Source organism: Taudactylus pleione, unplaced genomic scaffold, assembly GCF_031769625.1.
Source record: "Taudactylus pleione unplaced genomic scaffold, aTauple2 ptg000567l, whole genome shotgun sequence".
Taxonomy (NCBI): Eukaryota; Metazoa; Chordata; class Amphibia; order Anura; family Myobatrachidae; genus Taudactylus; species Taudactylus pleione.
The window spans coordinates 1,078,771-1,099,954 of record NW_028284969.1 but is presented as its reverse complement, the minus strand read 5'-3'; the positions used below and the strand labels follow the sequence as shown (position 1 = coordinate 1,099,954).

The window sequence follows — 21,184 nt, the reverse complement described above, 5'->3', positions numbered from 1 at the left end:
TGTGATTACAGCAATGCCAGGAGTATCTTCAGGATGCTCGGGACAGCTGTAAAGGCAGCAGTGTGACCGTCTGAAGCATCCTAAGGATGCTCCAGGAGGTACTGCTGCATAGATTCTTGCTGCAGTGTGCCATTCTAGGCACCCAGCTAGCCAGATGAGGCTAGCAGAAAAAAAGCCAAATGATTCTGCAGCCCATGGGCCTGAGGTTCCCTATCCCTGATTTAAGGAGAACTTTCATTGAACCAAACAGTACTGACAGTATATAAAAATCCATATGATTGTATTATTTTATGCGTAAGTAACACAGTATTATTCTGAAGCATTAAGTATTATTGTGAAATGTTAAGTAGGACTGTAGAATTATTAATACATAATATGCATTTGTGAAGAGCTAGTTACTTTCTATTTGGCGTATAGTCAGTGAGGGAATATTTGATAGGAAGTATTATCTAAGCATATGTAATATTGCATTAGTGAGTCCTGTATTTGATGTGATTTAAGAAATACTTGCCATCTGATCCTTTAATTGAAGTTATCCATGTTAGCCCTTATTTGGAACCTTCAGAAATAAATTCAAAAATAATTTTACATACATTCTGTCGGCCATTTTGTCAGTGTCTGGGAAAGGGTACGTTTTCCTTGCCTGTCTGCTATGGTGTGAGGTAGGGAAAAAACAACAGTGCTGCCAAAGACAGAGAGTCGGAGCAAGAGTGTTCTTGACAACACACCACAACCACGTAACATTAGGCCTGTGGTAATCCAACATACTTTAACATCTACTACAAATTTATTCAGGGTGCTGTACCACACTGGCACTGTGACAGATTCTACTGTGCATATCACCGGTAAAGTAGTTGTCACAGCATTTTACTGATTATTTATGCAGTGCTGCTGACGCAGGACTCCGGAGAGGTGAGCATTAAACATGGATGCAGGGTGTGCAGTGTGGACCCAATGGCCTGTATACACCGTACAAACTGAACCCATTATAGATACACCACTGCCTTCTGGCTCAAGCTCTAAAATCTGTCATTGAGAACTTAACAGGTCAGCAATGTCTTTAAGATCTACTTAACAGTAAGGGGGAGGAGATATACTAAAAAACTTCCACAGAGGACAAGTGGAGGTGTTTCCAATAGCAACCCATCAGAGTCTAGTTATTATTTATCTTGTACATTTTGTTTTCAAAAACTTTTTCTTTATTGAAGCATGAAAACACAAGTTAACAATACAATATAAATGAATAGTTAACCAGGGAGAACAAAAATAAATAGAAGGAGCAACATTATCAATACCACAAACAAATAAATAATTAAACAATTACACAGAAATAAATAGCATGGGAGACAAATCTGGGTCCAAAACAAAACCATGGAAGGCGAAAAAAAGAAAATATAAGAACCACAGCCCCTACAAGACCATAACCAATGAGAGAGATGCCAGGTTATCTGCAACATGAGGCATTATGTATAGTGTGTTGAGCAATGGGAAAGTGAATGGGAGGGTCTTGAGCAGACAAACGAGTCTTGTACCAAAGTGCCCCAGAAACATTTCCAGACTTGTTCCCTAAGCGAAGGGGAAATGGTGTCAACGAAGCTCTCCCACGTATCAAAGAAATGCTGTGTGTACCTCTCTTTTTGCATGGAGGCCTCCAACCAATTCATTCTGAAGACATGGAAGAGCTTCTCTAAGAAGAGCGAGAACGATGGGAGGAGTGTACTGTAGGATATGCTTCTTGGCTGCAGTGAATACAGTCAATAATATTTTTCTTGCCCCCATAGCCACCCGCATATCCTCAGGCAATATACCAAAAATCGTCCACTTGTGATAGAGAGGTAAATACTTAACTAGGTAACATAACGCCAAACCTGAACCCAAAAACATTGTATCACAGGACATGCCCAGAGACAGTGTACCAAGTGTGCCCTTGGAGACCCCTTGCCAGCCCTATCAAATATTTGCGGGAGATATGCCCTCTGATATATGTTAAGAAAAAAATTTCACATACGATGCTACTGGGATTAATGTAACAGAATCAGCCAGTGTCCATAATAATATTTCAGTAGTCAAAGACGGGAAGTGATCTCTTCATTCTGCTAAACCTGTTTTGTAATGGGGTGTGTAGGAAAAATAGTGCACAGAAATGGCTTTAGGAGTAGGGTTTGCAGTTAACAGTAAATGATCTAATCGAGTATTACAATCATCAGGTGAAAGCACCCTATAGCCATGAGTGATAGTGCTGTACTTGTAGGTAAGCTAGATGGAAGGGTTGAATCACAGTATACTTTTCAGCAGCTTGAAAATGTCAAGGGTTTCCCTGGTGATTTATCAACAAACTGCCTGACAGAGTTATGGCCTGTAGTGGACCACAGGATAAAAGGGTAGCCTGCTTCCCCATGTTGAAAGTTCGGATTATGTATAAAGGGAAGAGATAGCAATTATGGAAGGGAAGAGATCAATTTGCAATTATGGTGGAGGACGTGCTATGCATTGTGAGTGGTTATCAACAAGGGGTTGGATTGGACAGCTGTGGGCACCCCACAGACATGTAGGTGGAGGAATTAAGTCAAACTAAACCCTTCAAGAAAGGCAGTTTGTAATAATGTGTTTTCGTACTTATTAATTTCATCTAGCCAATCCCTCAAGTAACAAATATGAGCAGCATGACTAGAAGTAGTATATTAACTAAATTAATACCCCCATTAGATTTGCCTTGTTGTTATCTCACAAAACCTATCCAAGATTTCATACCATTCCAAATGAAGGTGCAGATTAGCCTCTCTATTTCTAGAGTGTCATGCCGAGACAACAAAATGGAGAGGGTATAAAGGATTCTAGGAAATAGAATCATCAAAATTAGCCAAATTAGCTCTCCCTAAATAGGTGTGCCAGAGTTTCCTCCACCCTGCAGTATCTCTCTTAATGCCACGCAGAAGAGTAGTCATATTATATTCGTACAGGTTATTAGGGTTTTTGGGTAGTTGTATCCCCAAATATCTGACTCAATCTTATTCGCCCACACAATGGGAAAATCTCTGGATCATGCTGGTTGTGTGTAGCCCACCCGGAGATACAGGGCAGTGTATTTTTCAAAATTGACAGAGATACCTGAAACCAAGTCAAATCCCCAGATTATCTCCAACAGAGGCCCAAGGGTCCCCCTCAGATCCAATATATACAAGAGGACATCGTCTGCAAAAGCCGATATATTGACCACCTCATTCCCAATGTGGATACCATGGAATTGTGACCAATTTTGAAGAGCTCTGAGCATGGGCTCCAGAGCAAGGACAGTAGGGGACAACCCTATCTCTTACTTCAAGACATTGTAAGCCTATCCCTAATGTTACCATTAATCAACAATGAAGTAGAGGGGAGAGTATAAAAGAATTTAATAAAGGCTGTAAAGCAAGGTCGAAACCCATACCTATCTGGAATTTCATTGAGATAGGACCAAGAAAACATATCAAAGACCTTAGTAGCATTGAGACTGAGAAGCATGCTAGGAGAATTAGGGTGAAGGTTAGCTGCTACCACTACTGCATTTGAAGTGCAAATGCCTTTAATAGAATGCCTACCTCTAAAAAAAACAATTGGTGGTGCATACGTGCAGAAAATAAAAAGAGTTTGTAATCTGTCTGTCATTATATTGGCCATCAATTTAAAATCTACATTAAGCAAGGTAATTGGGCAATATGATGATGGTAAATTCAGGTCCTTATTTGGCTTAGGACCAAGAATAGTGAAGACCATATTGAAGCCGGGAAATAGGGGAGCCTCTTTTTGCTTGCAGTAAAAAAAGCTTATAAAGGATGTGTACAATGTCTTGTTTCATGATTTTATAGTATTCTTCAGCATAGCCATAGGGCCCTGGGGATTTAGGGTAGATATAGGCTGGGCTATCTCAGTATCAGTGATCATTGAGGTAAAACAAGGGAGGTTAGCTTAATCTAATAGTTTAGTCAGCAGAGCAGGATCATGGAGCGAGGCTTGGTAAAGATGGTGATAAATTATCTTGTACATTTTATATAATGATCGTTAGATTCTGATTAGTTGCTATAGGCAAAACCTCTACACTTACAAGTTGCTGCAAATAGCAATAATTGTTCAGCAACTTTGGTCTTCACATTTTTTGCTTCAATTAAAATTTTAACAGGAGCCACTTTCTTGCACTACGCCACTCAGGGGAGATAATATACAATTTATTATTATTATGATTTAATATGACAATTTTATCTCAACATTTGCCCCCTTTAATAAAATACATGTAATGTATGTACTCAATGTACATGTGTAAAACATTATTTTAACCAGGCCAAATTTCATAATATTAAATGGAGGGTTACATTTGAAAGAAGGTATAATAGAGTACACTTGCACAATAGAGAGATTGACTACACAGAGATAGATTAAAACACAGCGCCACATACTGTTCCTCCAGTGCAACCTCCCAAGCAATACTAGCCTGCAGCCGTTGCTATAATCCTGCGTAAATACAGATTGCATGAATATTAAATACATGCTCTTATCCACGTTCCACCAGGGAGGCTGGGGGTAGGCCCACCATATAGTTGTGGCACGCTCTCATTCCGTTATCCTGCCAAAAGAAGTTGGTTGCCACATTTTCACGCTAAAACTAAGCAGTGGCCATATTTTCAGTGGTGAATTTCCCGTTATGCACATGCATAGGGTCACCACTTGATGGGAGGCAGCACTTGGATGCTTGTTTTAGTACTGTCAGTCCAAAATTTACTAGTAACTACAAAATATTTCCACACCATTGTACCTTGCGCCATTTTGAGTGGAGTGTAAACAGGTAGGACCTGAGCAGACTGCCCCTGTAAGCTGTCCTACTAGGTAAATATGTACATAATTAGAACCAAAATGAAATGTACATGGCTTTTTAATTATTATATTAAATTGCCAATCATCAAATAAGGGCCATAACCAAACAATAAAAAATTAGGCAGAGGGGTCGACCCTGTATATTTTCCTTCCAAAATACTGTCAAAATTTTTAGGATTTAGAATTGAAGAATGAAATAATAATACAGGCTTAGGTAAATCAATCTTCTATAATATTCTGAAGTTAATAGTGATAGTTTTGTCTCTTAAGGACTTTAAAAAGTCTGTACTGGTGCTTGCCCACTATCCATAGTGGAGGTAGAAGTTTGGTGGACTGAATCAATATTTATTAAAATGCCGCCTAACAAATCAGTTTACCAAAACATGTACTTTTGTGGAAATTAAATAAATAAGTAAACAAATGTAAAAAAGAAAAAAAGTTAAAAATTAAAAAAAAAATACCAATGGTTTTACTTTTTGATAAAATGTTTTATGTTAATAAAGCATCCCTTCCCGCTGCTACTGCCATTCTGAGATTGCGACAGTGTTAAGGTAAATGAAGCGATAAATGGACTGTCGCAATCATTCTTCAATAGGCAGATATCACCAGAGGCAGCAGGCAAAGACTATTACCCGTTACAGCTATTATTGTCTGGGAGGCTTCTAAAATAGAGCTTTCCTCCCTATCATAAATTGACGCTATAGTATTGGTATTTTTGAACAATACATGCATTGTAGGATGATTCCACCAAAACTAGTGCTATCCGTTATCATGAAATGCTCCTACAGAAGCTGTGCTAGCGTCTTTTCATTCATGAAGTGGTGAGCACACAGTCTAGTTCAGACATACTGTATAAGCGAATGCAGCTGCCTTGCAGAATCCTCCAACATTGTAATTATCCAAAAGTGATAATGACATTTAATTAACACTTTTAAAATAAAATAAATATAGTAATTTGTTTTACATTCTATAGATCTGCAAATAATAACAACACATGATTATGATTTCATCCAGGAAACCTATAATGTGAATCCCCTCGAAATTGTGATGTGTGGGTTAATTATTTGTATACAGTGCATACAGCTTAGAGCGTTGTATACTGTACGTAGAAAGGAAAAACCATCAGTGTTTTCTCAATCAGGGGGGAAAACATAAAAAAAGTGCAGCCTATATGCAAATGTATGGACTCTGCTTGAGAGTTGTCCCACGCACTGCATTATATTCACTAATGGGTGGTGACTTCCTTCATGGTGATATGGGCAGGCAGCACCCAGGACTGAGTACAGTGCAGAACATCAGGCAACTCTCAGCAGAGTCCCAGCATTTGCATAGAGGGCGAGCAGTTTTCTAGATGATTTCTTTCATCAATCAGAGGTACACATGTGTCTTGCTACATCGTTGCTGCATACGCAGCAAATCGTGGCGCGAGGCGTGCACCAGCGAGTGGATACGCACAGTGCGTTTGCACCCACGCCTCCATAGGATTGCATGGTGCAGTTGCAATGCCGCCATAGTGTACCGTAGCGTATGCTGCTGAGGGTAATCGCATGGTGCAATACGTGCGCACCTTTGTAGCGTGATCGGGAAAGATGTAGCAGGACACATCTGTAGCACAGAAACATTTATTATTATTGTTTGTTGTTTTTTTATAACAGTAGTTTGTACATACAGTACATACAGCAAACAACTAATTATCCTAAAAGTGGCAGATAGTGCTATATACAAGAATGTGCTTTATCTGCACTGTGTTTAAAAAATGATAGTAAAATAAAATGAGTTGCTATGGTTGCAGCACATTTAAGGACATAGGACAACGTAACTACAGTAAGCCCCCTATAACTATTAAATAAACACTGTTCGACAATAAGTGGATCAGGCATGGTCACTGCAGCAGAAAACCTAATTCAATAGCGTATAGATCTTCATTCCATATGATGATTTATTTAAATATGGGCATTTTACTTTACTTTGTTTATCAATATATGGTTTATGCATGTTACTTTGTATGCTATGTCTCCCCTCCAGATTGTATTACATTTTCTGAAAAAAAAAAAAAAAAGAAGAATAAAGCACATTTAATATTTACATTCCCATCGATTTCAAGACTATTTCATGCTATCAATAGCTTTTGTACTGGAGTGCAGCCTCTGATGGCAGCAATGGGCTTTAGGAAAGATGCCATAACTGAGAACACAATATCATTCTTGCAGGTGCCTGCGAAAATTGTTGCCATATTAAAAGGAAAGCTAATATATTTTTATTGTTCCTGCATTAGCCTTCTCACAGCGTCTGACAGGCTGAATAGTGAAATTTGATATACAGTAACGTGCGTGTTATTTAATTCTTTTTGCTAAAAGCGCCACAAACACAAAGGAAATATAGGCTGGCGAATACATTACGGCACAAATGCCTTTTTCTTGTTCAGTAGTCAGATAAAAAGCCTCCTCGTTGCTTCAACCTCACAGTGACTTATAATTCTTTGCTCCCCTTTAAACGCCTATGAGTTTCTAAGACAATGGCCCTGTTCCCTAAATCATCGCCGCCTCTGTGCGCTACTTCTTCCCGATGCATTTTATTATACTTCAGCATATCACTTCCCTTTTTTATATACTGTGCTGTTATAAAGTAATGGTTCTTTCATCTGCATTTTATCTCCGAGTAGTAAATTTTATTAGTTACTTAGGTCTACGACACTCATGGAACTTTTAACAGTGTACGGATTGGATACACCATAAAGATTAATGCCGAAAAATTTACATTGTTATAACGCCACTCTCACTTTTCATGGCACCCTGAAGTTCTATTTTACATTTGGAAATAGGATAGATTGTTATTATTAAAGGCATAATGTTTTCAAACCGTGTAGAAGACCAGTATATTTATTATCGTCTTGACTCAGAAGGTGTATGGGAACAACGTTTACATAGAACCAAGGCATAAGCATTTTCAAAAACATTTGCTGCTACAGTAGGTGACATATTTTTTATTGCTTTTATAGATTGTTCTATAACAAACATGTATTTGCTTTGTTGATGCTTTCAAATAAGTTCAGAGAATGAGACTGTTTAAACTACCATTTCAAACATACTTGCCAACTTTTCAATTGCCCCCTCCATGAGATCCCGGTGAGGGAGGTCCAAGGTGGCAGATGCTGGGATCGTGGTGTGATTTACAAAGCCCCAATGGGGAAGTGGACAGGAACTCGCAGGAACTCAGAGACTCATTCACTCTCTCAAAATAGTGGGAGAACTCCTCAAATTTCCGTAGTCTCCCAGAAATTCCAGGGGTGTTACCAAGCATGATTTGAAAAGGTTATAAAAATAGTCTCTTCCCCAATCATAATGTGGCTGGATGTTAAATACAGATTTGAATCACATTCATTGATATTACTATAAGGTCACAGTTAGAGATGTGTGGGTCCGGATTTCTGAAATCCGAACACACCCGAATTTAGGGGTTCCGAGTAGAACCTGGTCAAGGTTTGGATTAACTTTTGTGACCCGGGTCGAACCAAGTACTAGTTCGGATTTTTGCCAGAAATTGGATATCGGATTTAAAACCGATTGAAAACAATTTATTAGGGGCAGAACACTACATTGCTGGGCACCATTTCAAAATTTGGAAGGGGGCTGGTGACATAGGTTGCCCTCCTGGGAACTCTGCTCTTCTGTACAGGTGCAGAGACCTGTACATGTGCAATGATGTCTGTTTTAGCTTCACCATGCTTGCACTAACAGTGGGTGCAGACAGGGGTGGAACTTTCCACCAACGTTCAGAAGGATGCAATGTACAGTATTTTACCTCATGGATCATTTGTGAAAATCTACATTGTGGGTATTAGAATCGGATAATTATGCTGTTACTGTGATACCCCACAATCATGAGATATTAATTCTGTTCTGTCTGGGAGCTGCACTGCTGCAGAAGACTACAGCCCCCACAATCCTCTGGGGTGCAAAGGACTGTCAGTTCAGCTGGGTGCACACTATACGATGTATAGTACAATATATCAATCCAACGCGGATCGGAACAATATATTGTACATATCGTATAGTGTGCATGCTGTTCACGATGGCTGTTCATGGCATCATCAAATCTGCTGCTCTGCACGGCAGATGGGACAATGCAATGAATGAAGTGGTGTAGTTACATGGAGCATCGTGCAGTGATACGATGGACAGCTGAGTTGCAGTAACTGTCACCAGGCTGAGGAGATGTTCCTTTTTTTCCTGAAGAGTCAGTTGCCTGAAATGACAGTTAAGGTGCCCACACACATACCGATCTGCACACGATCCCACGGTGTGTGCGATTTCCCCTGAACTCTCCCCCGGCAGCTCCCCGGCAGCTCCTACACACGATTTGGAGTAAAAAGCATAAGATCTATCGTGCTGCTTAACTTTTTTTTTTTTTTTCCCAGTGCATTTTGTCCCAGATTGTCAGATCTGCCCTACTGCACGGCAGATCTGACGATGCGATGTGCGACCAGCGGGGACGCGCATCGCATTGTGATCGTGAGTTAGGACTCACGATTTCCTCACGATTTGGCCATATTTTACACGATCTGTCGTCACGATTCGTCGGAATCGGCCAGATCGTGTAAAATATCGCTATGTGTGTGGGCACCTTTAGGAACTAACCAGAGGTGTCATGTTGTATATAGCTGAGGTGAACAGCTCCAGAGAGAGAGGGTGACATATTGAGAGCAGCAGTGAACAGTAGCTGAGGATACACAGTGGTTTTCGGCTGAGACATATATTACTCCAGTGACCTTGACTCTTGTGACTGCAGCCACATGAGAACCCTATACCAAAAGGGGAGTTAATATTGAATCCACCTCAAACCTTTATTTCAGACAGCGCTGCAACTGTGCTTGATCCTGTGCAGTACTCTGAGTATTATTCTTGCTTTTATGCTAGCCAGCGATTACTTTGCACCAACCAACCGCAATAAGTACTATAATGCTTTATATTTTGAAGACTATTTCTTGCATAATTGCTTCATTTACTAGTTTTGTGTAGGATTTAATTGTAATTTATTGTGCTATAAACTGTGTTATTCTTTTGCATCATATCTGTGTCCCTATCTGTTGACCTGGGGGGAAACCTTGCCTCTCTGCCAGGGTGCAGCAGTAAAATATTTTCAGGAGAGGACCATACATCAAGGTGCCTCCACTTTATATGCATTGCACTCACTCCATCCCACAAACCACCAGCGTATCACATTACTCTTTAATAACTTAGCCACATTAATTACATATTACTGTATCACTTCTATTGTTAGTCCAAATAATTATTTATTTATTTATTTTATTTTAAGGATTACTCTATGTGTCTGTTGTAGAAATCTGCATGATTTGTAGTTAACATTATCTTTCATATCCAGTTTACAAATATATCTTATTTAGATACTAGTGGAGAGATTGCTAGCTGTGTGTTTTATAATACATACACGATACTCAAAAAATGTTCTATGACTCTATGTTGTTATTTTGTGATAGAGTAGAGACATAAAAGGGTGCTGTGGTCTCCAAGTCTCTAATTCTACCGCAAACCTCTAACACTGGAGATCTCGGCTGCTGGACCTATTCCATCACTGATGATTTTCAGCCACTTTTGTCTTAAAGGGATGGGATGCTACTGGGATCAGACATGGATGGACACTGGAGTGTGTAAGAATCATTACTGCTGTTCACCTGATACCCTTCCAGTAGCACTAAATGCATTAGCTATTAATCAATGTGTATAAAGAAAAAAAAAGAAAACAGGTCTAGTTGTTCACCATGTCTGCAGCAGATTGAGAGAAAAAAGATCTATAGCAGGGAAGACAAATGGGTCTCGTACCTGACATGCAGTAAATGGTTTGATCCTCCATAGGAAGGGAGGGATGTCGAGAACAGAAATCTGGATGCTGAAGGTATTACCCTTGAAATGAAGCAACTTTGGTTCTTCCAACAGCTGTCCACCTTGATGCCGCTCATCGGAAAGCACTTCCTACAGCAGGAAAAGGAGAAATCAATAAGAGGATGGACCCTCAGTGTTTTATAAGGTGGCTGAGTGGCAATGTGAATAATGTCATCTTCCTTGGCAAGCTATATTAAGATGATCATAAAATAGGTATAAAGATAAAAGAATAACGCTATTAGTGTCAGGCCTGGCCACATTTTACCCCAGCTGTCTTTTAGCTGTAATAGAATGCCAGCAGAATTATAATAACAGACACACACATCACAGATATTCCCCAGCCTGGTTATAATCACTAAATCAAGTGCCAGTGCTTACTAATGGCAAAACCTGACCCAGCTCTTTCACTGGCTTGCATTGCTCTGTATCGTTTACACACAAATGCAGCCTGTGCTATTGTAATGGAGCATACACACGGTCAGATTTGTCAGATGAACGATTGAACGATTTGAATGATTTTACCAAAGATTTGAACGATTTGAACGATTTCTGACTGCATTAAAATGAATGAAATCATCCAAGTCTGACTGCAAACACATCAGATGTCAGATATCGTTATCTGACCATCGGGAACGTGCATCGTTCAAATCGTTCATCTGACAGATCTGACAGATATGTCAGATATGACAAATCTCCCTTCAGATATGAACGATTGAACGATTTTTTAAATCGTTATTGTTCAGATCTGAAGAAAAATCTGACCGTGTGTATGCTTCATTAGGATGGCATGGGACAATTCGCAACATTATACGTATGTTCTCAGTTTAAATGTTCTTATAGGGACACTCATCCAAACTGTATCTTTTAAACCTAGATTTCAAAATAAAACAAACAGTTGACAGTTTGTGTGTAATAATTGGGCATAGAGAGCTGCAGCGTTTATCATTTTGTTGATGGAGCTACAGCTGGTTTTCATTGTTTCCATTCTACGTATTCCTGTCTCCAGGAATAGTTTTCACTGTGCTGCAAAAAATAATTAATTAGTATTATTAGTAGTATTACCACTAATTACTACTGTCTGCAACAGTTTGTCAGTTTGCTCTAGCGCTTGCTTTCCAAATGTCCTAGCTATTCTACTTCTAGCTATGCCACTCCTACAAACAGTTATACGTACATGTTCTTCAGTTTAACAAAACTAAAATAATAGTGCTCCTAGCAGTGACCTCGAGGGAAGGGTGACAGCGCAGTGTCCAGGCAACCAATCATATTCAAGCTATCATTAATTAAGTACATTCTATAAAATGATAGCCGGAAGTTTATTGGATGCTATGGACAAATTCTGCACTTGTCCTCTACACGACGGTTCTAAAATGTTCTAAAGCATGATAGTATCTTTGAAAAGTAATTTTATATAATAATAATAATAATAATAATATAATATAAAATCACTAGACTTATATCTATTCCTATGTTTGTGGAATGGCAGAAAAGAGAGCATATACTGTGAGGTGTAATCCTTTGAAACATTGTGGTACATGGAGACTGCAGAAATGCTGCTGCCTCATTGCATCGCCAGGGAAAACACATCTGGTATTCCAGCAAAGGTGTTGTTATAAAGAGGGTGACATATAACAGCTTTCATACATTTTAATGTGCTCTTGCCATACTTTCCCATATGCCCAAAGGTCATTTAGGTCCTGCCATTCAACCTGTTTGTCTCAAATTGTGTGAAGTTATTAGACATGTGCTGAAGACCATAGTGAGTGGGGGCATCACCATGGTGAGCAGGTGCTGGCACAAGAACAGTGGTGTGCGTTATAAGTCAAAGTGCTTTTAGTGTAGGGAACAGGGCATGGCCTAGTGCTTCAGAAGCTCTGTAGTTCTATATTAGTGCATGTATGTGCAGGGATGTGCAATAACCTCGTCCAACATCTGCGTCCTTGTGACTTGCCTCATGCATGTTCTTTATGACACTACTTAATATTTATAATATATCTTGCTTGTGACGTCTTACGTCAGATTTTTTTGTGATAGCTTATAAATAAATGATAGTAATATATAACATGATATTTATTACACACACAAAAAACAAGTTTAGTAAAACTCTGCTTCCAGTCCTACCTAGTACTGCAAAAATACTGATTATCACTTAGTGGCTCCTACTGAATAGTGACCATCACACACTATTTATTTATTACTAGAGCCCATAGGGAACCTGCTTGTAGGCAGTCTGCCCACATTGCTCCTCCATTCAGATCTTGAATGCTCAATGAAACAGATGCAGCTTATTTTCATCTGTGGGTCCTGTAATTTGGAGCTTTGAGATAAAGCACATCTGCAAGTTCTCTAAGTCTGGATCTGCACTGTGCTATTCTCTCCAAAGGTGGGTCAGACCAATTTTCTGGACTTCCAGTGGTATCATAATAACACAAGTAAGTTTACTGAAACAATGAAAAAACTGCTTGGTGCATATTAATTGATAAAGAAAGTTGCCTTTTTCAGTGACAATAGGAGGAAACACACTCATACAAAAGCAACTCAGCTGTCCCTTTAGCAATCATACCCTTGTTATTCCCCCAGGAGCGAGTATTTAGCTACAGCTGGAATCTTGCTCAGTCAGCTGGCAGCAATTCTGCTCTGGTGAAAAATACATCCTAATATCCATTAAATTCCTCTGAGCCGCCCCTTGAGTTAGAGAATAGAAATTTCTAACAATGGTAGGTCAGTATAGTTAGGAGGGCAGGGGGTATTCTGTGTGCCAGCTCAGCTGACAGTCCGGCTGTTAGGAGTTGAAATGGAAAAACAGCTGTAGTGATGTTAGCTCTCATGTAGTATCTATCCAGTAACATGGTGCATAACACACTGTCCACATAAGACATTATAAGGGAACACACTATTACTTTCAGTATTTAAATCATCCTTCACATTTACTGGTAGGTGGTATAATTACAAATAAATCCACTGAAGATCTGTCCCCATTGCCCACTCTATTTATCATGGAATGTATGCAAAGACAGTTTGTACAGTATGCTGCGTTGCAGTGGGACAGCATAATGACTGTGATAATGATGAAAGTATAAGAAGTGGGCATGGTCATATAAAAAGGGGACTACATTAGAGTGTGCCGCAACCCCCCGGGGCATTTACAGTACTTTTGTGGAGCTGGCCCACCCATGACTGCCTATCTTAATAATACACCATTCAATGCTGCCTGTCACTGGTATGTGCTGTATAGAAGAAACACATATCCCAGCTGCTCTGGAATTGAGACAAAAGTCCATTGGACAGTCCCCAAAAATTGGGGAACCTATACATTTTGTCCCATGTAATATTAGGTGCCTATTTACATCAAGGTCAATAGCATTATACAGCATTGGTTTCCTGCTGAGTCTCACCTATATAACAAGAATTACAGCAATAAATGGAAAGGCGCAAACACTTGTTCTGTTATCTCCATCTCCGAATGGGGATAACAGAATAAACTGATTGTAAAAATACATTTAAAAATATATTGCCTTGCAAAAAAATGTGTTTTATCTTTGTTTTGTTTTTTTAGAAGCTCTAGTGTGAAGCCCTTTGGGGTATATTGGGGCAGCACAGATGGTGTAATGGTTAGCATTACTGCCTCACAGCACTGAGCTCATGGGTTCGATTCCCACCACAGCCCTAACTGTGTGGAGTTTGTATATTCTCCCTGTGCTTGCGTGGGTTTCCTCCGGGTACTCCGGTTTCCTCCCACACTCCAAAAATATACTGGTAGGCTAATTGGCTCTCAACACAAATTAACCCTAGTGTGTATGTGTATCTGAGCATGTGATAAGGAATATAGAGTGTAAGCTCCACTGGGGCAGGGACTGATGTGAATGGACAAATATCCTCTGTAAAGCGCTGCTGAATATGTGTGCGCTATATAAATAACTGGTAATAATAATAATAATAATATATTTACTAAAGTGCAGGTTTATAGAAGTGGAGATGTTACCCATAGCAACCAATCAGATTCTGGTTATCATTTATCTAGCACCTTCTAGAAGATAATAGCTAAAATCTGATTAGTTGGTATGTGCAACACCTTCACTTCAGTAAATATAGCCCTAACACTGGGTAAATACGTTTGTTTTCCCTGACATACTGTAGGACTTTTTACCCTATGATAAATAGACCTCCAAAATATTGTTTGTTTTTCAGCAAACTCTGCTTATCAAGCTATACAGTGCTTTGCTATGAGATGGGATTGATTGAAGAAAATGAGGCTTATTTATAGTTGGGAGCAAAGCAAAAATAAAAGGAGCAACTTTGTACATGGACAAACAATGTTGCAACTTGCATTACAAACGGTGCAAATACATTATTGTTTGTGCATGCAGGGTAAGTACTGGATGCTTTTGCAAGTAGCGGACACATACTAGACAGCTTTAGATTTCAGCTAAGACACACCGTGATTCCCGTCACTAAAACTCTGCACGTTTTATATTTGCTGCACCCGCAACGCCACATAGTTTTGCCAACATGCAAATTTACTTCTTGTTTTTACACTGTTCCTAAATCTGGTTTAGCCCCAATATGTTCTGCAATAATAATAATAAAAAGATATAGTCCATGCACCTGAAATGCATATGACCCATAGTTGCGTGTGCTTTTATCATGCACAGTGTGAAAAACGCAAGATTCACTCTGCAAAGAGTTGTACACTCCAGAACCTTGATGCCCCCTGAAAGCATACTTCCCAGCATATACCCATGCAGTACCAGGACATACCTGATCCACACAAACATCACCCCCATATCACGCAAACATGCCCTAATACATCCAACCACGGCCACCTCTGTTGAAGCTCTGCCACCTCCCCCTAATTCCTGTTGTCTGTGAATCAGGATTGTTCAGCTGTATTTAGCAGGGTTGGGATGTATGTTATTGTAATATCCACAGTAAGAACTAAGGGGTCTATTTACTGAGCAGTGTTAGGAGACAGAATGAAAAGTGATAAGGTACCAGCCAATCAGCTCCCAACTGCCATCTCACAGGCTGTGTTTGAAAAATGACAGTTGGGAGCTGATTGGCTGGCACCTTATCACTTTTCACTCTCTCCTAACACTGCTTAGTAAATAGACCGCTAAATGTGAGCTTGCTGCTCTATTTATATGTGTACAACAAATACCTCAACAAAAATACAGTTTTAATATTTGTATGTATGTATTGGATTGTTGTTTGTTTATAGCATATATAAAGATCTTTGTAGTGTTGACTTTTTAATCTCTCAGGGGCGACTCAATTGTTTTGTGGGTGGCAATAATTAACGGGCACCCAGTGTTGCAATTCAATTGTTCTGGACGCCCACTAATTATCGTGGTCATCGTGTCCTATTAGACTGGGTTTAACAGGGTAAAATGGCAAAACCCATCTATAGTCCTGGTTAGGGTGCCCAAGTCCTGGTTAGGGTAACCATGGGCTTATTTTACAGAAATGCCAGCGCCAGCGGCTATCGCACCCAAACAATTTAATTGCTTCGTCAGGCGCCCTAAAAAAATAGCCACCTTATAAACAAGTGAATCACTCTCGCTGTTTTCTGAATATTTGTATCTTGTATTAAGCACACAGGGGCAAATAAGAAGGAGGGAGGGAAAATGAGAAGGAAAAAAACATGCAAATATTGATTAATTAAGAAATCACAGTATATTTCTAAGAAGTATTAACTAGTTGAAGCAACGAACTTAACATAAATAAAAGCTGTTATATTATCTACTGTAAGTGGATCCATGAGGACTCATCAGACATGATTACCCCAAAAATAAGTAATATAACTAAAGAACATAAAAGCCTGGCTGCCAGCTCCAGTCCACCTCCACATATAACCTTTAGTGGAATAGCCTTTGTACAGGACTATAGTTGTGGCTTACATTTTCGGATTTTAATTGTTCCAAAGGTCTAAACTGAGTGAAAAACTGCCATTTCCTCCTGTTGCACTTCTGTTAATTTCTCATTAATCAGAATATCACCCAACTTGTTTGTAATCATTGTTCAATGTAAATTGGGTTTGAGTCATTGCCAGGTGATTGTCTACCAAGAGAAATTCAAGTGTCAATTTCTGGCCAGATTTAGAGATTTTTTAACTATTGCATTCTCTAAAGCTGGTCACACATCTAAAGATTATTTGTCCAACCATCCAACTAGTTGATTGGTTGGAATGAAAATCTGGTAAGGTATGGGAGTAATGATGATCAGCAATTTGCTCCTAAATGCCAGAAAACAGATAAAAATGGTCGTTCAGACAAGTTTGTTAAATGTTTGATCTAAAAAATTTGTTCAAACAGCAGTTTTTGGCAATTTTCCAGCATTTGGGAGCAAATTGATGATTGTCATTTACTTTCATACCTTACTAGATTTTAATTCCAACCAATCAACTAGTTGGCTGGTTGGACAGATAATCTTTAGATGTGTGGCCAGTTTAAGTCTAACCACATGGGTGACTTAATCGTAGTTTTAAGGATATCTTTGAGCAGAGATCCTTCCCTACCCAAAAACTCTTTGTGCTAAGACAATCCCACCGCATATGCTTTTTTTCCATATTACTGCAGCTTCTAAAATATATTAAGATACATTACAGGTTTGCTGAAGGATTCCATCATATTACATGCATCAGGAAACACGCTTTGATTCCTCAAATATTTTGTTTAAGAGGAGGATAGGTGCAGTTCTATTTCCCGGATCCCCACAAAGGGATGCTTTGTCTGGCATATAATACCTAAGAAATTACACCTTTAGCTTTTGGGAAATGAGCATATAGGGATATAAATGTTGTCATTTTATTTGTGGGTGGAACTGCCAAATGGGAGATGTGAAGAAGTTTCACTTTTAGGTATAGAAACTGCTAAATATGGAGGTACTGTAATATGATTGAAATGAGCAGGATGGAAGGAATATCACTCTTTAGCCAGCGATCCTCCAACATTCTGATAAAGCTGGAGTTGTCAAAAATAGTTGCCTTTGTGAGTATTGGGAACTTAAATAAAATCTATAACTGGCTCCAAAGAGTGACAGAAACCTAAAATTTATTATTGAGAGCCACTGTCATTCTTAAGGAGCATGGCTTCAGGTCAATGTATCAACGATAAAGTGAGACCCAAAGCTGACCCAACGAATTCTGATACATGTGGCACTCCAACTGATGTTTGGATAACTGAGACTCGTAGTTGCACCAGATTAATGCATAGAAACACCCAGGACCGTTGCCTCCTAAAATTAATTTTGTTAAATGTTTTTTTAAAGGCATCTAGGGAGTTATACCAACGGGACCAATACCCCAGGAGTTTTCAGAGCTCTACAAATAACTTAGGCATTTATGACTATAAAGAGGTGCATAGTCATGGCAGAGATGGATGACTAAATGGGCACAGGGACAATCTAAAATATGTCATGCAATGTATAGAAGCTTTGATTCTGACTTCAAGGAGTTTACCCTGAGCCTTAAGGGTGCAGAGTAGACGGGTGCTTAAATAAATAAATAAAGCACACTAATTAAGTGCTGATTTAAACACGAATGTCACATATGCATACAAAGTAACTAAACCTTAATTCCAAAGACCCCCCAGAAATAATATCTGTCTAGCTGGATGGCTTGCACCAGTGGTTGCCTGTGAGTCTTGGCTCACTATGGTGTCCCTGGGGGAGCTGGATGATCTCAATGCATCAATCATCTGCAATGAGTTCACTGATGCAATCAGAATGCTAGAACACTAAGGGCCCCAAGGACCAGACAAAGCTTTTTGACAGCACATTATAAAAATGTGCAACTTGGCTAATTCACCCTTAGGTACCTTTTTAATTAAACACTGTAGAAGGAGACAAGCGGGCAATAATTCCTCCAAGCCTATATGTCAATGACTACATACTTCCACAATACATTAGACCCATCTCAGTTCTCGGCACTGATTACAGATTATTCTGTAAAGCTTCCCACTCATTATTAAAACTTTTGCCACACTTCTAGCCACTGAAATTCCCTGTTTTCTAGCCTTCAATATTTGCATTCAGAATCTGCTGTTCAGTGAAACCCTGTAGGCTTACTTTATAATGTTATCATTTCAGTGGTTTCTCACATATCATTGATAGTACCTGATCACTGACCGCCAGGCAGCAAAGACTCATTTTATCTGAAACAATTTATTTGTACAAGTCTTGTCTCTTTCAAGTAATGTAAAAATACTTATTTAACAAAATAAACAATTTTTGGGTGGGGGGTTCAAATTTCAACAATGTGTTGCCATAATGATATGACAATCACTAATTTCGGGTGAGAAGGAAATTTGGCGATGTTGGTGGTAATGAATTGACAGCAATCCGATCATCCTGTCCATTGTGGATGTCGCTGAGAACTAAATTCCCCCTGTAAGCCTAATTAACCTTCTTGCTACTCTTCTACCTAAGTTTGTGCAACGCAATCACTGTATGGTTTAAGCTGTAGATAGATTCAATAGTTTCCACATATTATTCCTTAGAGCTGAAGCTATTTTGGGGACAAAGGCAGCTGTAATACATTATGTTCATCCAGACACTAGTCATCGTCATAGTGCTGCTTATATAAAAAACGTACTGCAGCGTGGGGCTGGATCCGCAGCACAGAAGCACAGTCTGCCTAAAAAAGGACACAGCACATCTGAGGCATAGATCATTCTCGGAAAGTGAGCAATTGCTGTGTTTGACACTCTCATTTTATTATAAGAACACAGGCAGAGAAACTGCTTTGATTTGCCCTTTATACGATGAACCTGATGAGACTGAAACTTTGTCCTTTTGTCTCCGATTAAAATGAGCGCAATTTGCAAGCTGAGAATGTGTCCCCTCTTCCCTTTCACAGTCTGTGCTCTCCGTACCATTCCTTATTATCCTGCTACACAGTCAATTGTCGTTTTTAGAGGGTATCACTATGAGGATGTTATTTTATCCTCCAAGATTATTTCTTTCTGCTCACTTTTAAAGCATGGTTTTTATTTCCAGGCAGTAAATAATACACATATCTTGGCATGAAAGGAAATGAGAAAAGTAGCTTCATTGGAGATTTACCCGAATGTACCATTGAAGACACACAGGTAATTTATGAAGCACAAACACAGCTGCTTTGGACCTGCCATGCACCTTGTTTTGAGGAACAGTGCAGGAATGAGATTTCAAATTGCAGAGCACAATTTTTGTAAAGAGATACCAGGGGTATATTTACTAAAAGGTCGATGTTTGGTCGATTTTATGTTTCAGGGTATAAATCACACATTTACAACAGATGATTTTTTACATCTTTTTTTTTAAATGTCAAAAACTAATCTCTAAGTAAATGTGAAATTTAGACCCTGAAACCCAAAATCGAACTTTAGTAAATATACCTCCAGGGGTGTACACATCGATAGCTGTACACATCTATTCCCCCTTCATAAAAGCATCTACATTTTACAGCAGCTCATTGCTGACGGTGATAAGTCGGTTTATTTACTAAGCGTTCGTTTTAAAAGCCTTCCCTTCCCAGCATGTTTAAGCCTGAGATTTAAAAGGGGCAATTATTTTACTAGTTTTGCTAATAAAAGCATTGATTGTCCTTTTACATTTCGAGCTTAAAAACTTGAGCTTTCACAAGCCGCCACTTAGTAAATATATCCCAAGGTTTCAGTCTATTTATCAATAATCACATACTCAATGCAATCTGGGCATGATATTAGTTCCCAAAATTGCATTGCAGTATATAATAATACAGCCAGAATGTATGAAATAGCAAATGCAGGACAGGAGTACTGAAAGGAGCCCATCCCTGTGATGTACTTAGGGTGAAGTGACCATATCAACGGTCTCTTCACTCCTCTATCAGGGCTGCTGTCCAAGCATGTGAGGCAGCCATTACCGGGGAGGGCTTCTGAGGGACCCTCTCTCAGTAATTGTTGTGAAATGTAGCCTTTAGGCTACAGCGACTTATGCCTTCTTCAGAGGGTGTTAGCTGCGTGGGCCAAACTTGGTAAATCTGACAGCAGAAGCAACCCCCATAGAAAGCTGTGGGGGCTGCTGCTGCTGCCGTCAGAAATGGAGGGGCCATATCTCCAATATCTGCTGCGGTCACCCCCTTTTACATTTCACTATAATGAAATGTAACAGGCAATAGGTCGACAGGGTCTGAAGGGCGACACACTACAGATCAACTAGTGAGAAACGTCGACATGGACAGAAGGTCGACACACAAATGGTTGACACAGAAATGGTCAACACTTTATTTTTTTTTTTAAGGGTTAGGCACTTATCGGAGGGTTAGGGTTAGGCACTCACTCCGACGGTTAGAGTTAAACACCAGGAGGGAAGTTTAGGGTTAGGCACTTATCGAAGGGTTAGGCACTAGAAGGGACGGTTAGGTTCAGGCACCTACCCCGACGATTAGGGTTAGACACCAGGAGGGAGGGAGGGTTAGG

General features: G+C 39.5%; 1 protein-coding gene across 2 annotated transcripts in view; it reads right to left on the bottom strand.

The window, feature by feature from the left end:
- UNC5D (unc-5 netrin receptor D) overlaps positions 1 to 21,184 on the bottom strand; it is a 629,552-nt gene that overhangs the window by 34,416 nt on the left and 573,952 nt on the right. For both annotated transcript variants that reach the window (XM_088453040.1, XM_088453041.1), the window contains one exon: positions 10,686 to 10,835. In XM_088453040.1, coding sequence (XP_088309166.1) covers positions 10,686 to 10,835 — 150 coding nt within the window. The remainder of the gene's footprint in view (positions 1 to 10,685; positions 10,836 to 21,184) is intronic.